This window comes from Molothrus aeneus, chromosome 28 (assembly GCF_037042795.1).
Source record: "Molothrus aeneus isolate 106 chromosome 28, BPBGC_Maene_1.0, whole genome shotgun sequence".
Classification (NCBI taxonomy): Eukaryota; Metazoa; Chordata; class Aves; order Passeriformes; family Icteridae; genus Molothrus; species Molothrus aeneus.
Genome location: NC_089673.1, coordinates 3,469,415 through 3,496,362, shown reverse-complemented (window position 1 = coordinate 3,496,362; position 26,948 = coordinate 3,469,415). Strand labels below are relative to the sequence as shown.

The 26,948-nt window shown below is 55.2% G+C and overlaps 2 protein-coding genes across 6 annotated transcripts in view; both read left to right on the top strand.

Moving 5' to 3' along the window:
* Positions 1-26,948, top strand: part of ZNF385C (zinc finger protein 385C) — a 68,505-nt gene that overhangs the window by 23,684 nt on the left and 17,873 nt on the right. For 2 of the 4 annotated variants that reach the window (XM_066567109.1, XM_066567108.1), the window contains exon 2: positions 826-1,074. The exons of 1 other annotated variant lie outside the window; for it this stretch is intronic. In XM_066567109.1, coding sequence (XP_066423206.1) covers positions 826-1,074 — 249 coding nt within the window. Of the gene's footprint in view, positions 1-825; positions 1,075-13,271; positions 13,331-26,948 lie in introns of those variants that run through there. One more of the 4 variants, XM_066567111.1, reaches the window with a different exon arrangement.
* On the top strand, positions 20,767-26,311 carry C28H17orf113 (chromosome 28 C17orf113 homolog). Of its 2 annotated transcripts, none has more exons than XM_066567105.1 (3): positions 20,767-20,869; positions 22,477-23,100; positions 24,040-26,311. In XM_066567105.1, the coding sequence occupies exons 2-3, from the start codon at positions 22,585-22,587 to the stop codon at positions 25,570-25,572; spliced, it is 2,049 nt and encodes a 682-aa protein (XP_066423202.1). In that variant the 5' UTR covers positions 20,767-20,869; positions 22,477-22,584; the 3' UTR covers positions 25,573-26,311. The 2 variants fall into 2 exon arrangements, with proteins under 2 accessions (XP_066423202.1, XP_066423201.1); XM_066567104.1 differs by having other exon boundaries at positions 20,775-20,869; positions 22,288-23,100.

The following is a 26,948-nucleotide window of genomic DNA, read 5'->3' as shown; positions in this document are numbered from 1 at the left end:
ACATCACAGCAGAAGATGGAGGCCAAGAATAAGGAGTAAGGCTGGACACTGCTGCCAGTATGAACCAGTTGCCTCCAGCTAGATCAACCCAGTCAGTCCCAGTATGATGCCATTCGCTCCCAGTTGCTCCCAGTCTCCCCAGTATGGGGAATGATGTGCAGGGTGCGTTCCCAGCTACTCTCAGACACTCCCAGTGTCAATCCAGTCCCTCCCAGTATGATGTCAGTCATATCCAGTATATCTCAGTTACCTTCAGTCATTCCCAGTTCCTCCAGTTTGCTTGCAGCATGATCCCAGTTTCTCTCAGTTGCTCCCAGTAGCCCAAAGTGTGATCCCAGTTGTTCCCTTTCAACACCAATATGAGCCCAGTAAGCTCCAGTATGATCCTTGTCACATGCCAGCACTCCCAGGATGGTCCCAGTGGAATCCCAGTTACTTCCAGTCTCTCCCAGGATGGTCCCAGTGGAATCCCAGTTACTTCCAGTCTCTCCCAGGATGGTCCCAGTGTAATCCCAGTTACGTCCAGTCTCTCCCAGGATGGTTCCAGTTGCCTCCAGCATGGTTCCAGTTGCTTCTCTGGATCAACCCAGGCAGTCCCAGTATGATGCCATGTGCTCCCAGCTGCTCCCAGTTCCCCCAGTATGAGGGATGATGTGCATGGTGTGTTCCCAGCCATTCTCAGACACTCCCAGTCCCTCCCAGTATGATCCAGAGACGACCCCAGTGTGCTCCCAGTAGGAACCACTCGTGCCCCACACGGTGCCAGCTGCTGGCAGCCGCTCCCGTCCCTCTGTCCTCACAGTGGGTCTGTCCTTCCTCCCGCAGGCATGAAGCGCCCCCTGAGCCCATCCCACAGCCCCGAGGGCGCGGTGCAGCTGGTGGAGGAGCCCAGCTGCCCCCCCAGCCAGCCCGAGCAGCGCATGAAGAGGGAGAAGAAGCAGCAGTCGTTCACTCTTTGCGAGGTCTGCAACATCCAGCTCAACTCAGCTGCCCAGGCGCAGATCCACTACAACGGCAAGTCCCACCAGAAGCGCCTCAAGCAGCTAAACAAGGGGAAGATGCCAGCAGCCCAAGGTAGGAGCCCACCCAGCAGGTCAAGGTGGCCCAAAGGCTGCCCTTGCTCTGCCACAGCTGCTCTGTTGGGCTCAGGGAAAGTTTGGAGGTGCTTGGTTTTGGTCCTCGGCTCTCGGGGCCTTTCTGGGTCTCTGCGACCCTGAGATTGTTAAAAGTCTCTTTTCCCAGCCCGAGCGCTTGAAGAAGGAGTCAGAATTCTTCAGTTCTCGGTCTCAAGGTTGTTTATTGCGTCTTATCTATGATAAAATTTTCTCCTGCCCTGCCGAGGTCCATCCTGCAGGACAGTTCCAGGCACTCTGCCTGCCCCTGGGGCAGTGTTATCTTTTTATACTAAAAACTACGTGTACAATATTTACAATTACTTCCCAATCCTATCACCTGTGTTAGACAGTGAGCTTCTACTCTAAACCAATCCAAAAGTGCCAACATCACAGCAGAAGATGGAGGCCAAGAAACAGAAGGAGAAAGGCTGGACATGCCCAGTTCCCTCCATCTTTCCTCCTGAACCCCCATACCAAAAACCCTCAAATCTACTTTTCCACCCCATGATAACTTCACTATTATTCTACTTAAACTGTTGTGGCTTGCTGCTCTTCATATAAGGTTGGTAATTTGCTCTACGGGTCATAATGAAAACCACAGGGGCATCTTGGGCTCTGTGCCAGGGTCTCTGAGCCCCCTGGCAGATGTCCTGGGTTCCCACACTTGGCGTCTGTCATTTGCTGCAAGTGCAGGGCTTTCAGTCCTCAGGTGGTTTAGGGGCCCAAGAGGCCAAGCTGCCCAGCAGAGGGACGGACACACGTGGGTCTGTCCATGTGGTTGGTGCTGCTCTGTGTGTGTGGGTGTCTCCTTGAGCTCTGTAGATGGTTTGTGCAGTGGGGACATGCGTGCCCAACGCCGTCAGTTGTTGGACTACAGGATGCTGCCCCTCAGGTGCCAACCTGACCCTCCAGGCTCCTGCTGTGCACTTCTCCTGTATCTGCGCTGAGTTTGATCCCAAATGCTGCTCAGATGTTGGTGCTGAGGCCCCTCACCTGTTGGCTGTGCAGGGATGCTGCCACGTGCAGGTGCTGTGCTGCTGGGCAGGACAATGTGCAAGGGCAAGGACTCACTTGCCCTCTGTGCCATCTGCCAGCACTCACCTGGCTGGGCCCAGCTGGCCGCTGCAGATTTTATGCACAAAAGCAGGGAAATGTGCCCAGAAATGTCACCCTGTCACCATGGCTGACCTGCTCTGCCTGAGCCTTTGGCTGTGAGGGTTTTGTCGTTAGCAGCAAACCAAGGGAATTGCACAGAAATCACAGAATGCCTTGGGATGGAAGGGACCTAAAAGATTACATGGTTCCCTGCTCCTGCTCTGACTAGAGACTGGGCAGGCTGGAGCCATGAATTCCTAGCATGGCAATAGTCATGTGTGTGCCAAATCCTGCCCTGGCTGGTGCTGGTTTTGTTTGGGATATGCAAAGGAGCAGGTTTCTCCATCAGCATTACTGACAGATGGAAATATTGCCAGCTATTTTAATGGGGATGGGCCTCATAAATTCCAGCCTGCAGCTTCCAGCTTCTCCCCTCAATCTGCTTGTGGCCTGATGGGAGGCTGTCCAGGGATGCATTTCCTACTGAGCCAAAGAATCCTGGGGCATGCCAGTCTGTTCTTTGTGCTCCTGCACCGTCCCTGACCTCTGCCAGTGTGGGGCTCCACGCTGTTGGTCCCACAATCTCTGCTCTGCCAGGCATGGCACAGCCATTCCTGAGTGTGCAGGGCTCTGATCTGCTTGTGTGGAGAAATTGCAGGCAGCAGCTGCTCCCTGTGCCTCCCTGTCCCTCCCGTTCCTGCCGGAGCTGACCTTTCCCTGCATTTTGGTTAAAAATGTCACTTCCAGCGTCGTCACCGTGAGCCTTTCCCAGCCTCCTGAGGTGGCTGGGAGCTGACTGATGTGACTCCTGTGTCCCCCCTGCACTGGTTTTGCCACTTGTCATGAGGACAAGTGCAGGACAAGCTCCTGGTTGGGCTGGCAGGGCCATGGGGTGCTGGGGATGCCCTGCCCTGCCTCATCACACTCCTCTAGGAGCCCTGGCCAGACCTGCACCTTTGGGTGCTGAGAAAATGCATCTGCCTGCAGTTCTGGGAGCTGTGACCCCTTCTTGGGCAGCTGGGCTCAGCCTGGCACAGCCCACAGACAGGAATGGGTCCCCAGTGGCGTGTCAGCACTGGGGGAGGCTTGGATTAAATGAAGTAATTGAGTTCAACAAAGATGGGCTGTTCCTCTGGGCTGGAATCTCTGCCTCATGCTGGCACCTACAGCCACATCCAAGGCAGCTTCCAGCCACCACTGAGTCTCCCTGCTCCCCTCTGGCTCCTGGGATCTGTTCTTCCTGCCCGGGCTATGAAGCTGCAGAGGAGCAGCACTGGCAAACATGCCAATCAGTGTCATTGCAATTCCTTAGCTCTGTGGCAGAAAGCCCCCAACTTAAAACCAAATTATTGCTTGTTAGGCTTTTCACTTTGCAAGACAAACCCCAGATCCTTGCTGTCCCGTGTGGAATCATGGTGAGGTGGTGATTGGATACGGGGTGGTCACAGATGAAAGACGTTTTCGTGCCGCAGATGCCAGTTCTAATCCAACTGGGTCACGAGTGATTTAATTACTGCCTGTGATTGCCCAGGGAGCCCAAGTGATCTCAGTTTGCTCTCAGAGTCCTCAGGAACCAAACCACAGCCTGGTGCTGAATGAGCAGGAGGAGCTGAGCCACCCCAAAATGGGCTGCAAAAGGGGCATGGGCAGGGGGCTGCTGCTTCCCCTCACCCTGGATCATCTCTGGGGCGCCCATCAGGACAGGCTGAGCTGGAGCATTTCAGAATTCACACCCTGATCTATTGCTCTCCCCCTCATCCTGGATCATCTTTGAGGCTCCCATCAGGACAGGCTGAGCTGGAGCATTTCAGAGCTTACACCCTGATCCATTGCTGCCATCCTGGATCATCTCTGGGGCGCCCATCAGGACAGGCTGAGCTGGAGCATTTCAAAATTTACACCCTGATCTATTGCTCTCCCCCTCATCCTGGATCATCTTTGAGGCTCCCATCAGCACAGGCTGAGCTGGAGCATTTCAAAGCTCACACCCTGATCCATTGCTCTCCCCAAAGGTCCTTTCCAGTGTCTCAAAGAAGTCATGGGATGTACAGAACAGCTTGTGCTGCTACCAGAGTGCTGTCTCTGGGCTCTGCCAGCCCCCATCTCCCTCAAAGGCAGTGGGAACACTCTCCTTTGGAGCACCAGCCTCTGGATTCCCTGGCAAATCTGAGCTGACAGCAGCAGCTCATACCCCTTTGGCCAGGGTCTGTGGGAAGGACACTCTGTTCAGGCATCTCCTCTGCCCAGGAGGCTTCATACAAACCCCAGCTCAAACCATTTTTCTTGGCTTTGGAGGCTGCTGAGCTGCTCCCCCAACCCAAATGCCAAGGCAGGGCCGAGGCACCTGGAGGCAGCTGTGCCCTGGGGCTGGTTTGTGTCCCAAGCTCTTCCTCCTCTCCAAAATCCATGGAATTCTGTGCCCTGACCCTCTCCCTGCTGTCACCCTGCCTCACACTGGGGCTGCCTGGTGCTGTCCCCCCCTCAGCCCTGGAACAGCAGCTCCTTGCAAAGGGAGAGGTCCTGGTTTTCCCAATTATGCACTGAAATGTCTGTCCATACGTGTCTGGGAGCAGGGAGGTTTGAGATGAGCAGGGAAATCGCTGTGACAGCTTCAGCATCACTGAGCAGGGCCCCTGGCAGGGGACATGGGGACCCCAGGGGACTCAGAGGGGGCTGGCAGCTGCTGGCAGTGGGATTATCTTGGCTTTCACAGGGGGTCCCAGCTCCCTGGTTTTGGCAGCTGGCAGGGAACCCACTGCCCTGGGCTGGCTCCTGCAGAGCTGGGTGGAGGTGCCTGGGGCACTGAGCCTGACCAAGGAGCCCATGGTTGTGCCTTTGGCCGGGCTGGGAGAGCCCTGCTGAGAAACAGCTCCTGCAAACCACCCAGAGCAGCAGCTGGGGTGGAGAGCAGCAGAGGGAGGGGGCTGCTGGCTCTGGCCATGGCACTGGTGGGGTGTGAGCCCACTCCACGCTGCTGCTCCGTGATCCTGGGCCATGCTCCTTCTCCATCCCCTGCTCTGTGTGCTCTGGCACCTCACCCTCAGCTGCTTTCCCTCCTCCTGCCCGCTCTGCTCTCTGCTGTGGCAGCCTTTCAGCTGTTCATTACCCAGCAAACAGTGCCAGGCCCTTTTCAGCCATGTTCAGCTGGGCTTTGTCTGCAATAATCCCGAGGTATTGATTTAAATTGTTTGCAAACATGTGGGATTAGGGTCTAATTGGGACTAATCGGGCTGCAGCAGTCGTGGCACTGCTGGCTTGGGGCTGGGACATTCTCACATCTGCCCTTGATGGAGCTCCCAGCCTTGGTGCTGCCAGGACCTGCTCCAGCAATACCAGAGGAAATGTTCTTTTTTTGCTTCCTCCTGCAGGAATTTGCTGCTCTCCTTCTTTTGGGACTTTTTTTTTTTGGCCAATTTGGCAGGGACAGGCTGGCATGGGAGCCACTTCAGTGTCCATCACCAGGTCCGTTGGCAGCACAGCATAAACAGCACAAAGGGGATCCATAAATCCCCTTTATGGATCGGCCATTGGGAAGTTTGGGACCATCCCAAATTTCCCAATGGCTGATCCGTAAAGGGGATTTAACATTTGGCTGGGACAAGCCCTGCATCAGTGCCAGGTGCTGATCAATACCTCGTGCCCGAGCAGCACCAGGGCTCAGATTTGAAGCTTCTGTGAATTTATGAAGGACAAACATAAGGAATCCTCCTGCTCCATTGGCCTCGGCTGCTCCCTTCAGCTTTGAGCAAAGATGAGCAAAAATAGCTTTTCACATCAGATTTGAATAACCTGGAATCTCAGTGGGAGAAATAGAATGGGTTTTTTTTTTCATGTCTTAAAGATGTTGGCTGGGATCAGGAATAATTTGAAGAAGCTCAGTTGGGTAATTGTACATTTTCCTTCCCTCTGCTCACTCCCAGGCTTCTCCCTTCCCGCTGGGGCACAGGGATGGGGTGCAGGGATGTCCCTTGGGGCTCCTGGGACAGAGCTGGGAAGGCTGAGAAGGGGAGGGATTTACCCCTGCCACTGGGGACTGGCAGAAAAGCCCTGTTTCACTAAATGATCTTTTTTTAACCAAAAAATCCCTCAGTTTCTGTGGGAGAAGGGACCTGTGGGTGCCGTGTGAGAGGCTGCACATGAGCCCAGACCCTGCACATGAATCCAGAGCAAACTGCTCCCTTTCCAAATCCTCAGAAAATACCCCATTAGCTCGCTGTCCCTCTGAAAAGCCCAGCTATTCAGCTTTCTGTGGATTAATAACTGTGGCATAATTAATCTCTGATTTTATTGAGTCAGTTACTTCAAATAGGAAATGAATTGATTAGTGGTCAGCTTTGGCTGGAAGGTTTTTGTGGTGTGCAGCCTTCCCCACCAGGACACTGACCTCTGCCTCTGCACCCCAGTTCTGGTCAGAAATTCAGGGATATTTTTCCTTGACACACTCATTCTAAAAAGATCTTTTAAATTTAAACTCTTACAGAGAAGCTGCAGGGCTTTTCTTGTGCTGCTGGGGCATCAAGGAGGTGGGAGCCTCCCATGGCAGGGGTTTGGGTGCTCAGGTGGATGCTCCAGCTTAAGAAATATAGAGAAATACAGAGACTAAGCCAAAACATATCAAGGTTAGATAATATAAATCAAATATCATCTTTCTGTGGGCTGGTGGGGGCTGCCTGGGCCATGGGGGTGTCAGGCTGCCACTGATGTGGTGCTGGCAGAGGCTGTGCTGTGCTGCTGGCAGTGGAGATTTTTCTCCAAAAATATCAGTAGGAAGTTGCCTGGTGTTATTTTTAAGCCCTGCAGTTGTGAGCCATTCCTCTTTAATGGTGGATTTTGCTGTCACTTTCTTGCAGTGGGTTTGCTGTCAAGTTGCCTCAGTGTGTGTTTCACAGCCACTCAGCTCAGGGCTGCCACACGCGTGACGTTCATTAGAAGTGGATTAAGAACAACAAGGAGCACAAATATTTCACAATTTCCCATGTAGCATCAGCTCAGCAGATTTGGAAGAGGAAACCTGGCATTTCTCTTAAGCAGGGGGGAAAAAAAATGGTCAAAGCAGCAGCTAAATTGTGAGTGTGTCCCAACTTGTACCTGCTGGTCCCCGTCCTGAGAGAGCTCTGAGCCTGAAGGGGCCTTTTCCAGAGCTCCATCAGCAGCTCTGAGCAGGGGGTGAGGTCCCCAGGATGGGGTGATGTCCCTTGGAAGGGTGTCTGGTGCTGGGGATGCTCTTGTGGCCACCCCAGGCATCGAATCCAAAGTGTGGTGATAAGGTGGAACCCTCTGCCCTGTCCCTTCCAGGAGGGCCCTCCTCAATTAGATGGAAAATCTTACACTCTCTCTCTCTCTGAAACTATTTCAGAATTAATCCAAACTGTCTTAAAGGTGCAAAACTTATTATTCAGCACATAAACAGAACAAGACGATGGGGGATAAAAGCATCATATAGTCAAATATAAAACTATATTCATTATATAGTCAAATATAAAAGCATTGTATAGATATTGAAAATATCTATATGATATTCATCATATAGTCAAATATAAAAGCATCATATAGAGATTGAAAATATCTATATGATATTCATCATATAGTCAAATATAAAAGCATCGTATAGATATTGAAAATATCGATATTCCATATAGATAGATTTCAATATAGATATTGAAAATATCTATATGATATCCATCATATAGTCAAATATAAAAGCATCGTATAGATATTGAAAATATCGATATTCAATATAGATAGATTTCAATATAGATGTTGAAAATATCTATATGATATTCATCATTTAGTCAAATATAAAAGCATTGTATAGATATTGAAAATATCTATATGTTATTCATCATATAGTCAAATATAAAAGCATTGTATAGAGATTGAAAATATCTATATGATATTCATCATATAGTCAAATATAAAAGCATCGTATAGGTATTGAAAATATCGATATTCAATATAGATAGATTTCAATATAGATATTGAAAATATCCATATGATATTCATCATTTAAATATAAAAGCATCATATAGACATTGCTACCAGGGTAGTTAAAAACCACATTGCAAGCATTAGGTGGGGGATCTTTCAAAAGCTGGGAGCAGCATCTGGCAAAAGCCACCTGGTTAGTGAACACCCGAGGCTCTACTGACCGAGTGGGCCCTGCCCAATCTGAGCCTTTGCACAGAGTACATGGAGACACAGTCCCAGTGGTACAGTCAGATCGTGAGCCCTCTCCACCTGGTCACCCCTAAGAAGAACACTTTCCACTGGGGCCCTGAGCAGCAACAAGCCTTCGACCACAGCATCCCAAAAAAACCCCTCCCTTCCTCTCAAACCACGACAAGCATGAGCATCCCGCTGCATCCCGCAGCTGCATCCCGCAGCTGCATCCCGCACTCCCGCTCCCTCGCGGCTGTCACAGGGCATTAGAGGCGCTGCATGGAGCGGGTCGTGCCCGGGCTGTGCGTGCGAGAGCTCCGCGCCCGCCCCGTGCTCCGGCGGGGCCCCAAAGAGCCCCGGCACCGAGCGGGGGGGACCGCGGAGGGCTGAAGTGGCTTCTCAGCGATGGAAACGCGGCTCATCCCCCTCCGGCATCCAGCCTGGGGCTCCTCTCCGTGCCCGCTGTGTCTGTGTGTGTGTGTGTGCCCGCCCGGGGGCACGGGAGGAGCGTTTGGAACCGGGAGAATGGGGAGGGGAGGGCAGGAGGAGGGAGGGGGTTGTGGGTAGTGCAGAGCTGTCACTGTGATTTAGGGTCGGCTGCTTAAACTGTTTTATGTTGCCAGACAGTAAGTCGTAAGCAATATAAAATTCTCTCTGAAGAGATGATCTCCCCTCGTCATGCTTCTGCCTCAGAGTGAGCTCTCCTCTCCATAACCCCGTGGTGCCAGTGCAGAGGGAGAAAATGGGATTCTGGCTTTTGTGGCTGTGTCCACAGCCTGGGAATTTGGGAGGTCCAGGGGGATCCAGGGCCCTGCTCTCTGGGGCTGGTGATGCCGGGAGCAGAGTGGTGCAGAGCTCTGGATGAGGGATTGGTGTTGGTAGCTGTGTGTCCTTCCAGCACAAGGGCTGTGGCCTTTCCCTGCAGCCTCCCTGGGCTGCCCCAGCTCTGCTTTTGGAGCACGTGAGTTGGATCTGTTGGAGCTGTTGGAGCTGTTGGAGTTGTCAGAGCTGTTGGAGCTGGGCTGCCTCTGCCTGCAGGCACTGCCTGCTCACCTCAGATTCAGTTCCCTTCCTTTTTCATGCCCCTGAGTTATCACTGCTTGTGGACAGCTTGCCCACAACACTGCTCCAGCTCACCTTTGGTATTTTCTGCAGCCACAGATTTACAAGGAGCAGTTTTATTTATCTGGCTCTTGCTGTGCCAGCCTGAGTGTCTCGGTGTGGTCTGAGCTGTGGCACTGAAGTGTTTGCCCAGATGAGCTCCCTGGGCACCCCCAGCTCCTGAGGGGCCAAAGCTGAGCAGGAACCTGATGGGCAAGACCAGAGACAGCATCACTCCTGGCTAATTAGGCATCCAGAAGATTCTGGGTAGTTGGTTCCATGCCAAACTCCATATGGGCCCTGTGGCCCCCCAGGAAATCTGCATAGGGCTGGGGGGGAACCAAAGTGTGGTGGCAAGGTGGAACCCTCTGCCCTGTCCCTTCCAGGAGGGCTCTCCTCAATTAGATGGAAAATCTTACACACTCTCTCTCTCTCTGAAACTATTTCCAGGTGTAATTTCCACCCCTTTTCTTGATAATTAAATATTTCTAGGTCATCCAGTTTCTCCACCCTGTTCACAGACGTGTCCTGGATGCCTTTGTAATTAGCCATCTCCCTGGGAAGGACGATGAAGGTGGGAGGCATCATTCCACCACCAAAGCCCTGCCCACCTTGGCTCATCCTTGGGGGTCAGAGCTGGGGGTCTGTGTCCCCCAGAGTCGCCAGACCCCTCCACTGACACAAAGCTCCCAGGTTTGCTCTACATAAAAGCAGAAATCTGTAGGAATGATTCATTAAAGAAATGGGGATTAATAAGAATTATCTGGGTGGGCAGTGTGAACTCAGCAGTTTGGCAAGTCTCTGTTTACCAGGGGGGTCATGGGGGACTGTGAGCCACAAACCTCACTCTCTTTGTGTGGGAAGCCCCTCGGGGGAGGAGGATTCAGCCCTTAAAAAATGTTACTTTAATCCTGAGCAAACTCAGGAGCAGGAAAGGTCAGTGCCTGCCTTCCTGGGCCGGCAGGGATGAACCGCCGGCGGCTGCTTCAGCCCGAGCCTTCTGCTTCTGAGGGGGCTCGGGTTACAGAGCAGGAGAAAACTGATACACATCCTCCAGGTGGATCAGTCCTGATCCTATCTGGCGTCTTTCACCCCCAAATTATACCCTAAACCCTTGGTGAACAAAGTCAGCCAGAAAGGCTCTGGAAGGCTCAGCAGAATGGGGCAGGGAGCAGTTCTTGCTGGGCTTTTATCCCTGTCTCCCTCCTCCTTTATTCATGTGTTCATTGCCCAGTTCTGGTCTCTTTTTGCCAGGCTGGGGAAGAGCCACTCCTGGACACCCCTCAGCCAGCAAAGAATTAAACTCTGGCCTCAGTAGGGTTCAGAGTAATCCCTCTGTTGTGGTTCCTGGAGTCTGAACCCTGTGAATTGGTGACATTGGTGGCACAGCTGAGCCCGAGCACCCTCCCCTTCTCCCTGCCCTCCCTCCCTCGTGCTTTAAGCCACAGGCAGGATTTGAGCAGACCTGCCCAAGCAAGCCTGGCTTAATGCATGTTTGGGATTTGCCTCTCCCGGGGTGGGTGTGATGAAGAGCTGGGGCTGGGGCCATTTCACAAGAAACCCTCTGCTTCCATCCCCACACTCGTGGGCTACTCAGCCATCAGTGCCCCACACGTGGAGATCAACCTGTGGTGGAAAGTGGTGACCACGAGGGGCTCTGGCATCTGACCTGTGTTGGCTCTGGGGTTTTTTAGGGCCTCCCGTGTGATTGTGGAACTTTTTGACCCCCTGGGCACCGTTTCTCAGCCACCTCGGGGTAGATTCCTCAGCAGCTTCATCCCACAGAGGAGGCTGTGGGGATCTGCAGCCTCAGGCTTTGCTCCCTGGGACGGGGGATGTGGGTCTGGACCCTGTGGGAGGGTTTGTGCTGCTGCCCTACACCAGCTCTGGGGTACAAATATAGCAAGTTATGGACAAAAATGGACAAATATAGCAAGTTATGCACCGGACAGACCCACAGTGCCGAGCTGGGAAATTCCAGTGATGTGCTGGGCTGGGCTGGGAGGGCCGGAGGCGTTAATGGCCAGGGCTGTAATCAGCACCTGCAATTAACCCCAGCTCCAGCTGGCCTCAAAGGCTCGGCCACAAAGTGCTGCATCCCACACCCCCTTCCAGCCCTCCGTGTCACTCCAGCTCCGTGGCAATGCTGACCAGGACCTGCTGGGCTGGCTGGGATAAATGCAGCACGAACCACAGCCGGGAGAGGATTTATTGAGGGAATTGCTGGGGAGAACTGAAGGGGCTGGTCAGGGCAAACGGAGGATGGAGTGGGGATCAGGGCTGTACATGGGTCCAGAGGGGCTGGAGGTCAGGGGATGCCGTGGATTGTGGTTATCCCTGGGGAAGGGAGAACAGCATCGTTCTGGGATGGAGGAGCCCCCTGCTCCTCCCAGTCCTTACATTTCCAGCTCCTTGCAGTAACACCAAACCCCTGATGACATTAAACAAATTAATATGGGGTTTAAATAGCCTGCAGGGGGCCGGGCCAGGCGTGCGGGGCCAGCTGTCAATCCCGGATTAGCGAGTGCCCCGGCTAAACTTACTGCTGCTGTTAACGACCCTGACAACAACACCCGCCCTGCCCGGGGCTCTGCCAGGCTGCCCGGTGCCAGCCGAGCCAGGCTGAGGTCTAGGACAGAGAACCATGCTGTGCCCTGGCCCTGCAGCAGCACCCAGAGGGGCCCTGATGGCTTCAGTGCTTTTCAGTGCACCAAAATTCTGTGATTTACTCCAAAAGTGCCTAGTCTGGCAGTGGCACATGGGCACACTCAGGCATCTCATGGTTTAAAAGGTTCATTTTCACTCTGTATGGCCCAGTGGTTTCTGCCCAACTCCTTGTATTGTTTGACTGGAGAAAAATTTTTCATTCCTTCCTTGTTCTTGTCTCCCGTTCAGGGAGGCAGGGGAGGTGATTGTTTCCCCTTTTCACGAGCAGGTTTTTCATTTCCCTGTTTAAAGGGCAGCAATGTAAGCAAGTCATGAGCCTCACCTCCTGAGAAGAAGCCAAAAATCAGCACAGAGAAGGTGCTGCCATGAGGAGCCAAACTGCCACAGCCCTTGCTGAGGAACTGATGGGGAGGGCAGCAGGCGTGAAAACCCCAATCGTGGGGGGCTGAGATGAGCACCCCAATCATAGAGGGGGCTGAGATGAGCACCCCAATCATAGAGGGGCTGAGATGAGAACCTCAATCGTGGGGGGCTGAGCACCCCAATCATGGGGGGGGCTGAGTTGAGCACCCCAATCATGGAGGGGCTGAGATGAGCACCCCAGTTATGGGGGGCTGAGCACCCCAGTCATGGGGGGGGGCTGAGATGAGCATCCCAGTCATAAAGGGGCTGAGATAAGCACCTCAATCATGGGGGGCTGTGATGAGCACCTCAATCGTGTTGCCAGCACTCAGGGCTGGGGCTGAACGGGCAGGGACCCACGGCAGGGACCCGGTCCCTGCTGCCGCCGAGCCTCTCCCGGGGGTGGGGTGAGTGGCTGCCGCTGAGCGTCCCCTCCCCGACCCCACAAGGACATTTCACCCCAAAGCAGTCACCTGAGAGGGCTCTCGGAGCGAGCCCCGGGGGTGCCGCTCAGGGTTCCCTCCCCTCGCCCCAAGTTTTGGGGTTCGGGCAGCCCCGGCTCGGGGGTGGCTGTGCGGGGAGGGGGAGTTCCCGGTCCCCCCGCCCATTTCCACGCCGATCCCCGGTAGTTTCTCCCCCCGCGCTGCTGCGGGGCCGAGGCGGGGCCGGACGCGGGGCGAGGGGCGGCGGGAGCGGGGCTGCGCCCGCCCGGCCCTGCCCGCAGCTCTGCCCGGCGAGCGGGAGGCACCAGCAGCGCGGAGGAGACGCAGCCGCATCCAAAATGCTCCTAGGTGGGTGAAACGCAACTTTCCCGCAGCCTCATCTCTCTCTCTCTCTCTCTCCCCGTCGCCTTCCATCTCTCTCCTCTCCATCGCTCCTTCATCCCCCGGCCGCTGCTCGGGGGTGCGGCGGGACCGGGGCAGCCGCGGAGCTCCGGGGGTCGGTGGGGTTTGAGGGGACGGGGACCGGGCATCGCCTCGCCGCTGTCCCGGGGCCGCTGCTCCCAGCACGGCCCCGGTTTGAGCGCTCCCGTCTTCTGCCGGGTTCCTTCAGCTGGAGGAAAGGGCACTTTTCGGCGTCCGAGCTGTTCTTCATGGACACAAAAACACCGAATTGGTTCTTATTTTGCTGGTAGCTCTGCGCAGGCTGTGTGTGTGTGGGGGGGGGGGGGGGGGGTCTCTTCTCCGCTTTGCGATTTTGGCCACTAAGTTAACTCTAAATAGTGAAACATTGAGGTGGGTTTTTTACTGCCGGGTAGAAACCCCGGGAATAAGCGGTACTCAAGGAGTCCGGGCTCAGAGTGAGGGGCTGGGAATGGGCTCGGCATCAAACTCAACTCCTGATTCACCTGTGGGGTCTCCATCCTGTTCCTAGCACGGCTCGGCACCCCAAATTATCCTCATGAGATTTTTCCTGTTTCTAAGCAAACGCTGTCGTTCCCATTCCTTATTGCCGTTCTGCCTGAAAACCCCGTTAAAGAGCTGCTCGTGTTATTTGCATCAGCTGAGGCTGTACCCTACACCCACAAAATGGTCCCTCCCCGCCCAGCACACAGGCAGCCTGTTCCCTCGGCTCCCAGCCTGCTAATCCTAATTACTTACGGGCTTCAAGCTGAGTTTGACTCACTGCATCTTATTGATTTTTCCCAGGGCTGCAAAAAGAGGAGGGAAAAGGTTGTGTGCTGACGGGGCTGGATTTTGCCCTTGCTCTTTGTCTGGGTGTCAGCTCCAACTCGTGCTCCTGCTGCACCTGCGACACAAACGTTGGTTCAATGCTTTTTGTGTGATGTGAGGCTGGGGGAGAGTGACCAGCAGTGTCCTTGTGAGGGTGGCCAGGCTTGGAGCAGCGGCAGCGAGCGGGATGTGGCGCTGCTCTTGGTTCTGTGTGGATTCGGGGCTGGTAATTTTAGTGGTTTTGTTATTATCAGTGTTAACTCTGCTGGGGAGGGAGAGTGGCCCCTGGCTGCTGGCAGGGATGGGGCTGGCATGTCCCTGTGGGCAGCAGTGCCACTTCTGTCTCTGTGTGTGTGTGCTGTGCACATCTGTAGGCTGCTGTGCACTCTCTTTCCCCTGATAACATTTCCTTGTGGGTGCCCAAGGGCAACCAAGCCAGGAACATGGATGTTGTTAGCCTGGCACATCAGTCAGGTGCCCATGGATCAAGCTGGCCCCAGCCGAGTTCCGTGGATCAATTTGATTTTTTCTAATAGTTTGAAACACAATCTTTTCTCTGAAATCTCTTTCCCTGTCTCTCTGGAACGTGTAACACTACTCGGGATATTTATCTGGAGTACTTGTCAGGCAAAGCAGGCTTGAAAGACAAACTAAAGTCCAACCCCAGAGCTTGCTTTTCACTCTGTGGCCTCAGATACGGAGGAAATATTCAATACCCACTAAAACTTCAATTTTGAAGTGTCTTGGGCTCACTGATGTTCCCCATGTTGCTCCAGGGGGAGGAATCTGGTGCTTTCATGGTGATTCCAGCCCCCTCAGGACCTGTGGGGGTGACAGTGTGGGGAGCCTGGCCCCACTGAGCTGCTGGGTTTGGCTTTGGGGTTCCTTTGGTAGATGGTGGGACTGAGCTTTCCCCGTGCCTGTTTTGGGTGGATTTCCCTGTAAATGCAGCAGTTGTTTTTATTACTGGGCCTTGCTCTAGGCAATGTCCTGGGGGACACATCTGTCCCTTGGTTTCAACCCTGAGCAACACTGGGAGGGGGGCACAGGGGGCTCTGACCTCCTCCAACAGCCTCAGCCTCCCCTTCAGAGTATTTTTAGACCAAGCTGTCATCTAATCTTGACCTCCAGGATGATGTGGGCTAAAAAATATCAGTGTGTCTCCAGCATCAAGCCGAGGATATAATTCACAGATCTCTTTAGTCCATTTTTAATTATGCCTCACCTTGCTGCAGCAATGAACTGCTAACGAGTATTTCGGGCAAATGTGAACTTTTTTTTTTGAAGTTTCTCGGTGCTGATGCTCCTGGCAGGTGCTGGCGGCACTGAGGCTTTGATGGTTTGTTTCAGCACCCACCTGATGTCCCTGAGCTTGTAATGACTGCAGGGGCTGGGGATTTAGCAGATTGCTTTTTTTTTTTCTGCCTTTCCTGAGCGGGATGTTGGAAGGAGTGGGCTGGCTGCTCCCACTCTCCTCCTGAGTGATTATATTAGCATGGCCTGGGTAGGAGTGGCGGAAATTACAATGAAATACTAGAGGTAGGAAATAAAAATCTAATTAAAAAAGAAGGACAGGTGTGTGTCACCTCCCAAACCCTAGGCAGGACCATCCTGGCCATGGGGCAGCTGTGGTTGCAGGGGGTTTGTGTGCTTCAGCTGCTGGGGAGCTGTGCTCAGGGAATAATCCTGGGAGCAGAGGGGAGGTGAAGGGCTTTGGTCTCTCTAAAACTTGGGAGGGGAAATATGTGAGAGGATTGGGATTTGAAAGCCCTTTTGGGTGCCCCAGGACTTGCCCTCCTGAAATCTGAGTTGTGCCCTTGGGGCAATTCCCCTTTTCCCCCTACCCAAGCAAAGCTGGGACTGGCTGAAGCCCACGTGGTTTCACTGCTCAGGGGGGCTTTGGGGACAGCTGTGCCACTGTCACATGCATTTTGGGTGTCACCACGGTGGTCTGTGTGCTCTGGCACGTCTGGGATGGCACTGCTGAGAGGGAACAGCCCAGCAGGGATGGCCACTGGCTCTGCCACTGACCTACCAGGCGGCCCTGGCCATGTCACTTACCCTCTCTGAACCTGGCTGTCTTCTCGTGGGTCTTCCTGGCTCTCTGGGGGCTCAGTGCCAGCCCAGCCCCAGCTGTGTGAGGGAGGCACCTGCCTTCAGGTGCTTCAATAATAGAAATCATTAATTTTCACTGCTAATGGAAGAAATGCTGCACTATGAAAAATGTGCGTTGGCTTGGAGGCAATTCAAAAGGCTGGTGGAGACGGGAGCCCCTAATTTGTTCCAAATTGGTTATTTCACTGGAATGGTGAGAAAGCATCAATCTGAGGAGCTTTTCTCCCTTTTCATTTCTGTCAGCCGTTCCTCAGCTGTAATGAATTGGACTTGGCTGCAATTTTACAATTTAAACGGTGCCCAGAATAAAGGCTGAACTGATGGGGGGCTCTGCTGCACTCCTGAGCTCTCCATCTCTCAGGAGGACCCTGGGAGGGCTGGGCGGTGGAGCCCGGATCAGGGTTCAGTGTTTGCCACCTCCCTTCAGGATGAGCCCAAATCCCTCCTGAGCCCCTGTGGCAGAGGCTGGTGGGGTCTTGGCTGGGCTGCCATGGCCTGGCAGCACTGCTGGCTGTGACACAGGGGACACTGAGCTGATTGGGATCTCTGCTGGGGGAGGCATCCCTAAATGCTGCTTTTTCGGATCATTACCTGGCAAATGGGGAGCGTTGGGAATTAAAATCCAAAGGGAGCTGGGCTCAGTGGACAAGGGAGGAGAAGATGCTCTTGATAGAGCAAGGCTGAGAGCCAGTTTTGCTCCTCAGCAGCTGTTTTTGATATCAGTGCTGTGGGGTGAAGTTCCCTGTAGCTCCTGGGGAGAAAGATGCAGCCAAGCTGCCTCCCAAGGACCAGGTGCATGGACTGGAGGAAGCCCAGGGAGCGAGATCACCCTGTCCCTGCTTCTGCTCCTTGACAAAAGGGCTTTGCCCTTCTCAGCTGCTGCTCAGAGGAGCCTCAGCCCAGAGCTGGGGTCGCCGGCGGGGAGAGATGAGCATGTTCACCCCCCCTTCCCCAGCCCAGCTCAGTAATCCTGTTGTGGCCATGTCCAGAGTTTGCAGGAATGTCATCTGAGTTTATTTCAAGGCTTGTTCCCTGCCAGCTGCAGTCACGCAGCTGAAGGTTGTGACAAAGCTGTGCAGGGGAACGAGGCACGAGGCTGCATCCTGCAAGCTGCCAGTGCCTGTGGGGTGTGTGTGGGGGGCACCATGTCACCAAACTGGGGGGCTTCTTCTCCAGTAGCACCCCATGGTTCCCTACTTACAGCCCACTGCCCATCCAAGCCCCTGCACAAGGATCTGAGTGTGCTGGAGCCAGTCTTTGTGCCCACAGTGGTGCTGAAGAGGAGGAACAGCCCCCTGAGTAGCCTGAGCTGTGCAGGAGAGCTGGGACACAGCTGAGAAATACTGGGGTCCCCCAGTGCGTGTCCCATCCCCTTTTCTGCATGGCAACATCTCCCCACATCCCTTCCAGCGTCTGCACATCCTGCATGCCCTGTCCCTGCCAGATCCGCCCGTCCAGGCACCAGCCCGGGGGCTGCAGGAGTATTTTTAATTTGGCTGAGCTGACACGGTGCCGGGTGCTCTCTCCCACATGAGACAGCGGCTCCTCGCAGCCTTCCCCCTCCGCCGCTCACGGCAGGGACCGAACTGAGCTGTCACCACCTGCGGGTGGGTGCGAGGGATGCAGCTCCCGTGAGTCCTCCCTCCCCTGCACGCTCCCCGCTCGTTTTGGGGGCTGGCATGGCTGGGGATTTGGGTGCAGAGGGTGAGCAGGGTGCTGGGTCTTTTCTGGCGGAGCAGGGATGGGCTCCCCGGGGTCAGCAGCTCTGGGAACACCAGCACCTCCGCTTCCCTGCGGGAGCAGCGTGCGTCATTTCCCCGAGCCTGACTGGCTTAGAGCAGGGATGGAAACAAAATCTCATAAATATCTTTGGACTCGGGGATTTAAACATTTTTTTGGAGGGGGGTAATATGGCTGGGTTTGGTCTCTTCTGTTCAGCTTCTTATAGATGGAATAAGAAACCCTCGGGGAACCCGTCCATGGATGTGGGGCTGGAGTGCAGGAAGGGGTGCCTGGAGCATCCCAGTGGGAGCTGCTGTGGCTGCCCGAGGTGTGGGATGCCAGTGGAAACTGGGACTCAGATGGAAACTGTGGCTCATGGCTGCTGCCACCCTCGAGCTGTGGGGATGATGGATGTGCTGGTGCTCCGGGCACCTGCCCACCCAGCTCGGGAAAAACAGCAACAATTGGCTCCAGCCAAGGCTGCTGCTGCTGTGTGCAGCTAAACAGGAGTATCTCCACTCCAGTTCCTTTAGGAAGGACGTCTGACATCCGGCAGCTATGTGAGGGCAGAGGGTCAGGGACAACCTGCAAATGCTGCCCAAAATTCGTGTGAAATTAAGGCTTCCAGCAGGAAGGGGTTTGCAGGGGAGAAGGGATCAGTGGTTCGAGCCTTGCCCCCTGCATGGGGCAGGCAGAACAAGGGTGTTCTCCTCTGGAGTCCGCTGGTCCCCATGGATTTCACTGCAGGGGCTCCGTGGAGGAGGTGGGAAATGGAGTTGGTTCCAACCATTTCCAATTTGGGGTCGCTGACCTTTGCTGTCCTGCTCTGGGTGCTGGGAATGGGACCAGGGGATGCTGCAGGCTCCTAAAAACCTCATTAAAAAGGCTCAATCCTCTTTTCTCGGGCCATTAGCACAAGAATAAATCGGGTGTGTTTTCACCCCCGGAGCCGGCTCTGGTTTCACCACCTTCAGCTCTCATTAACCCTGGGCTGACACTTCGGCAAGAATGTCCCCAAAGCAGGAAGAGCCTCTTGCCCCGGGATATGTGGAGGAGCCTCAAGAGGGGAATTAACTGGGGGCCACCAGACCCCCCTGGTGCAGAGCCAGCTGGAGCCAGGTACAATCAGCTCCTAATCCAGGCAAATTCCAGTGGGCCATGTCCCTCCTCATGGCCCAATTCCACACCAGGAGCAGGATGAATCTGGGTGGGAGCATCCTTCAGCTCCCAGGCACAGGATATGTGCTGGAAAACAGGAGCCAGGTTCCCATCGGGAGTCCCATGGAACACTGGTGCCCCTTGGGATTTCAGTGTTCTCAGGAGCCTTGTTTGGGGAAAGCAAATGTGGCACAAAATCCTCTTTCTGGAAGTAGTCGAGACTCTAAATTTCACCTGCATTTATTGCTAAAAGAAAGCTTTTGGGATGTGAGGAACCCCTCTGCTCGTTAGGGAGCCCTGGGGCAGGGGGCTGTGTTTCTGCCCCAGCCCTGCAGCTACGGACCAGGGGTGGAGGTAAGCAGGAACACCTTGTGGCATTGACCAAAGGGCTTGGACTTGGATCCTGCCGATCCGAGGTGTGCAAAGGTGGCACAAAATTCTCTTTCTGGAAGTAGTCAAGAGGCTCCATTTATTGCTAAAATAAAGCTTTTTGGGACGTAGGGAACCCCTCTGCTCGTTAGGGAGCCCTGGGGCAGGGGGCTGTGTTTCTGCCCCAGCTCTGCAGCTATGGACCAGGAGTGCAGCTAAGCAGGAACACCTCGTGGCATTCCCTGAAGGGCTCGGACTTGGATCCCACCAAACCTCTGTGTCCACTGCTGGGTGCTGCTCTGCCCACAACTTGCAGAACACTTCCAAACCCCAAAAACACCCATCCTGGCTGGCTGCAAACCCTCCTGCAGCTCACCCTGCTGCATGTGCCTAGCTCTCAGCTGAGACCCAGGCTAGGAGCCCCTTGATGCCCACCTGATGGGCACCTGGGGGGAAGCGCTCCGGGCAGGTGAGCATGGGGCAGGCACAGAGCACAGCTCCATGGGCTCCCCATCCCCAGGGGCTGCTGCGGCCACCGCATCCGCTGTCCCCACCAGGTCCGCTGTCCCCGTGGGCCGGCCACTGCGTCCAGTGTCCCCGTGATCCAGCCACCACCACATCCAGTGTCCCCATGGCCTGGCCACTGCATCCAGTGTCCCCATGGCCTGGCCACCACCATGTCCCCTGTCCCTGAGGCCCGGCCACCACTATGTCCACTGTCCCCATGGCCGGGCCACCTTGTCCAGTGTCCCCATGGCCCGGCCACCACCACGTCCACTGTCCCCGCGGCCGCTGCGGCCTCCACTGTCCCCATGGCCGGGCCACCTTGTCCAGTGTCCCCATGGCCCGGCCACCACCACGTCCACTGTCCCCGTGTCCCGGCCACGGCCGCGGGGCCTTGCCCATGCCGGTCACCGCTAGTGGCCACTGCCGCCGTGAGCTGCCGGGAGCAGCCGTGAGGCAGACGGTGCTGGCTGCAAGATGGCGGCTCCCGTGCTCCGGTGAGGCGGGCGGCCGCCGCAGGCTTTGTTCCCGCAGCCGCCGCGCTCGGGGCCGCGGGGGCTGCGGGGCCGCCTCCCCAACGCCCCGCTGCTTTTTTTTTTTGTTTGTTTTATTTTTGGATTTTGCGTTGCTTGGCTGGGTTTGGGTTTGTTTTTTTTTTGTTTGTTGTTTTGGTTTTGTGCGTATTTTTTGTTTTTAATTAGATGGTTTTAAATTTTTATTTTTTCCTATTTAAAATCTGGGAAGTTTGCAAGTCCCCCCCAGCCCAAAGCTTATGGCAGCTTTTCCATGGTACGTATGGAGGGGCGGGTGAGCGGGGTGGGCACGCAGGGCTGGGCTGGGCGCTGGGGCTGCTCCGCTCACCCTCCCGGGATGATGCTCCGGGGACAAGGATCAGCTCGTCCTCTCACAACCAAACCCTCATCCTGCCCAAACTTCCCGCCGGGGGGAGAAGCAGCTGCTGGGGGACCGGAGTGTGCCCCCCGTGCCGAGCTGCTGCCGAGCCCCCCGGGATGCGCAGCGCTGCTCTTGCCCGTGGGCAGCAGCAGCAGCGAGGGGTGCTGGGCTGGTGCCAGAGCTGCGGGAATTGGGTGCTGTGGGAAGAGGTGCCACGGAGCTCTGCTCCATCCCAGCCCCCGCCCCGGCCTCCTGCATCCCACACGATAATTGCTGCTCTTTTTTGTTTTCTTTCCAAGGCAGCGGCTTCTGCTGGAGCAAGTGCTGGGGGGGGTGGGTTTGGGGATGGCTTGCAGGGAATGGGGTCAGTGACAGGGAAAGAGCGCAGGAATGCTCCCCCTGGGGCCATGCAGGGATGGATGTGGTCGCTGTGCCAGGCTGAGGTCCAGGTCACTCCAGGGCCACCTGCCAGCGTTGTCCAGGGCACTGGCTCTATGGGGATGGGTGTTGTGGTGTTGTTCTAACTCCTGAATTGTGAAGGTTCCTTCCCCCTGCTCCCACAGCACCATGGCAATGGCTCTAGTTTGGGGGCTTGTTCTTCAGAAAAACCCCAAGTTCCTCATCAGTGGGCTGATGGTATTCCCCAGTTTTCTTGCTGCTCAGTGTCCACATTCTTTCTTTTTCCCCTCTGCATTTTGGTTCTCCCCTTTCCCCATGCAGCGCTGGGTTCTTTCCCCTCCTTTCACCAACACCTTTATCAAGGCTCAGTTTGGATTTTCAGTCTGGTTCATGGAGAAATGTGAGTCCAGACTGAGCAGGCTGAAGTGTAGGGAAGAGGTCAAGTGAATGCTTAAACCCTTCAGATCCTGGTTTGGTTACATCTTTAAGTGCTTTGCAGCCTCTAGCTCAGTAGATACTTGGGAGCTTGGCCTGGAGAGGATCCAGTGTGTCACCCCCTGGGAGGGACACTGGGATGCCACTGAGCGTGCAGAGCATGGCTGTGCTGCCAGGGACCTGCCAGGGCTTTGGCAATTCCCTGGAAGAGGGACAAGGCAGGCAGGACTGCGAGCACACGTGTGCGCACCAGCACGTGTGTCTGAGCTAGCTCCCAGTCACCCTTGTTCTGCTCCAGGGCCCTGGCACTCACTGCCAGCCGTGGGTGCTGCTCCTCTAGGGCTGAGTGCTCTTTTTTGGGTGTTTCATCCCCGCTGAGCCTTCCTCACCTTCCCAGTGCCAGCACAGTGGGGAAGGCTGCTCCGAGGGGAAGCCTGTGGGTGTTCCTGTGCTGATGGGACCATTTGTGTGTGTGCCAGCCCCACCAGTGACACCAAGAGCTTCTGCTGGTGCTGATGAGGAGCTTGATGGGATCCCCACGTGTGGTGCTGGGGCTGCTGTCACTGCTGCTGTCACCGTGCCACTGTCGCTTGTGCCACCACAGCCGAGCCCCAGCTGAGGTTTGCAGGGCCCTAATCCCATTTCCCTTGTGTCTCTTTCGTCTCCAGTCGGACCAGGAGAGTGGTAATAGACCTTCTTACTAAATTAAATGCGCGCGCTGCTCCTCGAGGGGCACAGTGCGCTTCAACCCTAGCTGATTTCCCAGCCACAGCAGCATGGTGCCCCCGGGGAAAAAGCCAGCTGGGGAAACTTCCAATTCCAACAAAAAGTGCAAGCGCTATTTCAACGAGCACTGGAAGGAAGAATTCACCTGGCTGGAGTTTGACTATGAGAGGAAGCTCATGTTTTGCGCGGAGTGCCGGCAGGCCCTGGTGAAGAACAAGCACGGCAAAGCGGAGAACGCTTTCACCGTGGGCACCGACAACTTCCAGCGGCACGCGCTGCTGCGCCACGTCACCTCGGGCGCCCACCGCCAGGCGCTGGCCGTCAACCGCCAGCAGCTGGCCTTCGACACCCCCCGTGCCCACCCCGAGCTGCGCTCGCTCATCAAGGTGGAGGTGAACCCGGCCAAGGTGGCCGTCCTCACCACGGTCTACTGGATGGCCAAGGAGGAGATCCCCGATGAGAGGTGCTCCTCCCTGCTGAGCTTGCAGAAGTTCAACCTGTGCCAGGCGCTGCTGGCGTCGGAGCACAGCGAGTTCTACCACCCTGGCAGCGTCAGGGAGATGCAGGTGTGTAAGGGGGGTTAGGGGTTGGCACCTGGGTGGTCGCTGCACCTGGCAGGGCAGGGACGGTGCCTGTGCCCACCGAGCTCCCTGAGCTCTGCTGGATGAATGCTGATTGTCTCAGGAGTTCAATTAGCACATGAGTGCTGTGGGTTTTGCCTTTTTTTGCCCTAATCTGAGCGATCTGAAAGATCAAGTAGCCGGAGAGTTTAAGAGGGATTTCTGAATTTTACCAACGCTTCATGCCTGCTAAAATCAAATTAAATTTTTAGTGAGTCTTGGCTGTTTGCCAGGCTTTTCAGCTCTCTGCAGAGCCTTATTTTGCTACTGATAGACTAAACCCAATAATTAGGTTTCCCAGCCTGTGGTGATCCTTACAGCACTCGCACACACAGAGGAAGTTTTCCCTCCGAACTGGGGAGTTTGCCTGAAATGGGGGAAGTGTGAGTAAATGAGTAAAGATGGAAAAAACGTTGCCATTTTGCTGCTGCTCCTGCCCCTGCTGGGCCAGTGAAGTGGAACTGCTGGAGTTGAATGGGGCAGGTGAGTTCCTGGTATCACTGCCAGCATAGGTGGGGGCTTGGGAATAGCATGTTGGGGGCTTGAGGGATCAGTGATGCTGCTGGTGATGCTGTGTCCTGCTGTATGTGTGGGGCTCTGACCCCAAGCTCAGGACAGGAACCCCCAAGCTCTCAGCAGCTTCCCATGGTGCTTGAGCTGCCAAACAGGAGGAGCAGGAGGAGAAAGCTTGTTAGGGAAAAAGACAGTGATTTCCAGCCTCTGTGTGTAAGGGCTTTTCCCTGGCTCGGGGCTCTTGCGCTGCAGGAGCCTGTGGGTGGGAGCCCACCCGCTCACTCTGTGCCAAGTGCTGCTCATCTCCCACTGCCTCTGAATCTCATTTGTGTTTCTCTCTCCCTCCCTGCACCCCTCCTTCAACTGGCCCAGGCAGCCATTGCCAAAGTCCTCCACAACGAGGACAGGCACAGGATCAAAGCCTCGCCGTTCATTGGGCTGGTGGTGGATGAGACAGTGGACGTCCTGGAGCACCGCAGTCTCGCCGTGTTCACCACCACTGTCTCCCCCTGCAACGGGCAGACCTCCACCACCTTCCTGGGCAGCTTTGAGCTGCCTGCAGGGGAGGCCTCCACGGTGGCAGGCAAGGTGGGCGAGGTGATGCGCTCCTTTGGCATCCCCACCATGAAGCTCACCTGGCTCAGCGCTGACAGTGCCTCGCTGGTGGCCGAGCGGCTCAGCGGGGTGGGGACGGCGCTGAGCTCGCTCTGCCCGCTCCTCACTGAGGTGCACTGCCTGTCCCACGGCACCTCCCTGCTCCTGGCCGAGAGCATCAGCACCATCGAGTACCTCCAGAAGTATGAGACCACTGTGGATGCTGTGTATAGGCTCTACTCCAGCTTCCAGGGGGAAGGGGATAGCCTGCAGGAGCTGCGGAGGGTCCTGGACCTCTGTGAGATAGACCTTGGGAGCCCCAAAGCCATCCACTGGACCTCTATCTTCCCAGCTGTAGAAGCCATTGACTCCTCGTGGCCCACACTGGTGCTGCTGCTGGAGAGCCAGGCAGAGTGCTCACCTGTGGCCCGTGGCCTCTGCGAAGAGCTCAAGAAGTTCCAGTTTGTGGCCTTCACCAAGATCCTCCTGGATGTCCTCCCCATCTTCCAGAAGCTCAGTCGTTTCTTCCAGATCGAGGATTTTGACCTCTCCATCTTGAAGCCCATAGTCTCAGCCACAGCCACCACGCTGCAGGCCCAGCAGAGCACCAGTGGCCAGAACCTCCAGGAGTTCCTCAGAGAGATGAACAAGCACCCACAGGACAGCCGGGAGGGCGAGAGCCGCCTCTACTACAAGGGTGTTGAGCTGGCCAACTGCTCCCAGGTGCACCTGAAACACTTTGAGCACCTGAAGGACAGCTATCTGGAGAAGGTACGGGGCAACCTGCTGGACAGGTTCCCCAGCAGCGTCCTGGAGGCCATCAGCTCCTTCTCTGCTATTTTCAACCCCAAGTGCTACCCACAGTCTCTGGAGGACATTGGCAGCTATGGGGTGAGCGAGCTGAATTTCCTGCTGCGGGTGTACTCGCGGGTGGTGGTGAGCGAGAGGGCTCTGAGCGACTTTCCCCTCTTCAAGCGCATCGTCTTCAGCCTCAGCCAGCTCTCCTTCAAGGACCTCTGTGTCAAGCTGGTCTACAGCAGCTCTGAGATGCATGAGCTCTTCCCAGACTTCGCTGTCCTGGCAGCTATTGCCCTGGCCTTGCCGCTGGGCTCAGTGCTTGCCGAGAAGATCCGCCGGGGCCGGGAGCTGCTGAAGCGCGGCCGCTCGCGCCTCGCCGGGGACGAGGGGCTCTCTGACCTCATGAAGATCGCCATCGACGGGCCAGCCATCAGCGAGTTCAACTTTGCCTTGGCCATCGAGTGCTACGAGAGCATGAGGGAGTCTGGGTTCATTGTGGCGCAGGTGAAGTGAGCGTGGCTGGTTCGGAGCCCTTGGAGCCTGCGGGCGGCCCCCAGGGCCAGCTCAACGCTGCCTTTCCACATCACTGGTCACTGCTGGAGCTGGGCAGCTGCAGTGGATGGTGACCTGCTCTGTGCTGGGAAGAGAAAACAGGGTCCTTATGCCCCAAACCTCTGTTTGAATCACCCAGAATTCAGAATCCTGAGGCCACCTGAGATCCCGAATTGCGATGAGTTTCTTCCAAGGGTTTGTCATCATTTTGTTTTGGGGAGAGGCAGGCAAAGCTCCTGAGCTCAAATGTCACGTTGCCTTTGCACAGAGATACCCAGCAGCTTTTGCTTAATTCTCTGCAAAAACATGGGATTTTTGTTATTCTGGAGCCTGGAGAGTGAATGCAGAAAAGGCAGCGCATCCTCCGAGCTCTGCGCCGACCCCAACATGCCTGGCGGTGTCGTGTTGGTGTTCCTTGCACACAGCACAGGGTATTTTTAGCAGAGGCACCAAGTCATGATCATTTCAAGAGCAAGAGATTTAAGGAATGATATTGTAATGGCTGAGGAAATATTAACTTTAAATGCATCATTGTGTACATATGTGTATGTGTGTATATATATAAATATACATATATAAATATCTATATTAAAAAGGTCTATCTTAATTTTCCTAAAGTTTAAAGTATAAAGATATCTAAAAGGACTTTTTGTTTTTCAAGGACTGAATAAATTATGAGCAGGGGTCCAAAAACAATCAATAGCTAATTCTTGTTCTTTCCAACACGTCCTCACCTCCCCGAGTTCCCTTTGCACCCTGAGCTCTTGGCAACCTGCAGTCTGGGAGAAAGTCCTTCAACACCTGCTTTTGGGGCCAACTGGAGGTGTTCAGCTCATATTTCTGCTCTGAAGTGTTACTCTCTGTCCCGAGGTGGGCAGAGCTGTTGGTGCCTGCAGCAGCCTGGAGCTCAGACCCTCCTGCCCATAGGTCTGGGGTGCTGCTGGTGTGTTCCAGTGTGACTGGGCTTTGCTGGTTTTCACTTGGAGGGCTGTTTCCTTCACTTCAGACTGGTTCTAATCAGCAATAAACCCAGTGCAGCAGCATGAAGCATTATCTCAGTTAAATCCTGAGTGCCAGGTCCTCTGCTGGGGCTGCCAAAAGCTGGAAATGAGAGGATGTAGCAGATCTGCTGCCCCACAGCCCAGGTCTGCTTGCTCTGGGAGCCCAGTGCAGTGCAATCTGTTTGTTGCCAGTCCAGATCCCAGAGGTGCTGGGGCTGCACTGGTGCTGCCACCATGGTCCTGCATTGTGACTGGGAGTTGCTGTTCTTTGGCCATCAGCCTTTGGCACTGGGGAGCCTCCTGGGAACATGCTTGGCCAGAGACAAAACCTTTAAA

Excerpts from the sequence above, each read along its gene's own strand:
- C28H17orf113 (XM_066567105.1), top strand. The coding sequence starts at position 22,585 with ATGGTGCCCCCGGGGAAAAAGCCAGCTGGGGAAACTTCCAATTCCAAC. Across the intron at positions 23,101-24,039 it reads GCAGCGTCAGGGAGATGCAG|GCAGCCATTGCCAAAGTCCT; the intron begins GTGTGTAAGGGG and ends CAACTGGCCCAG.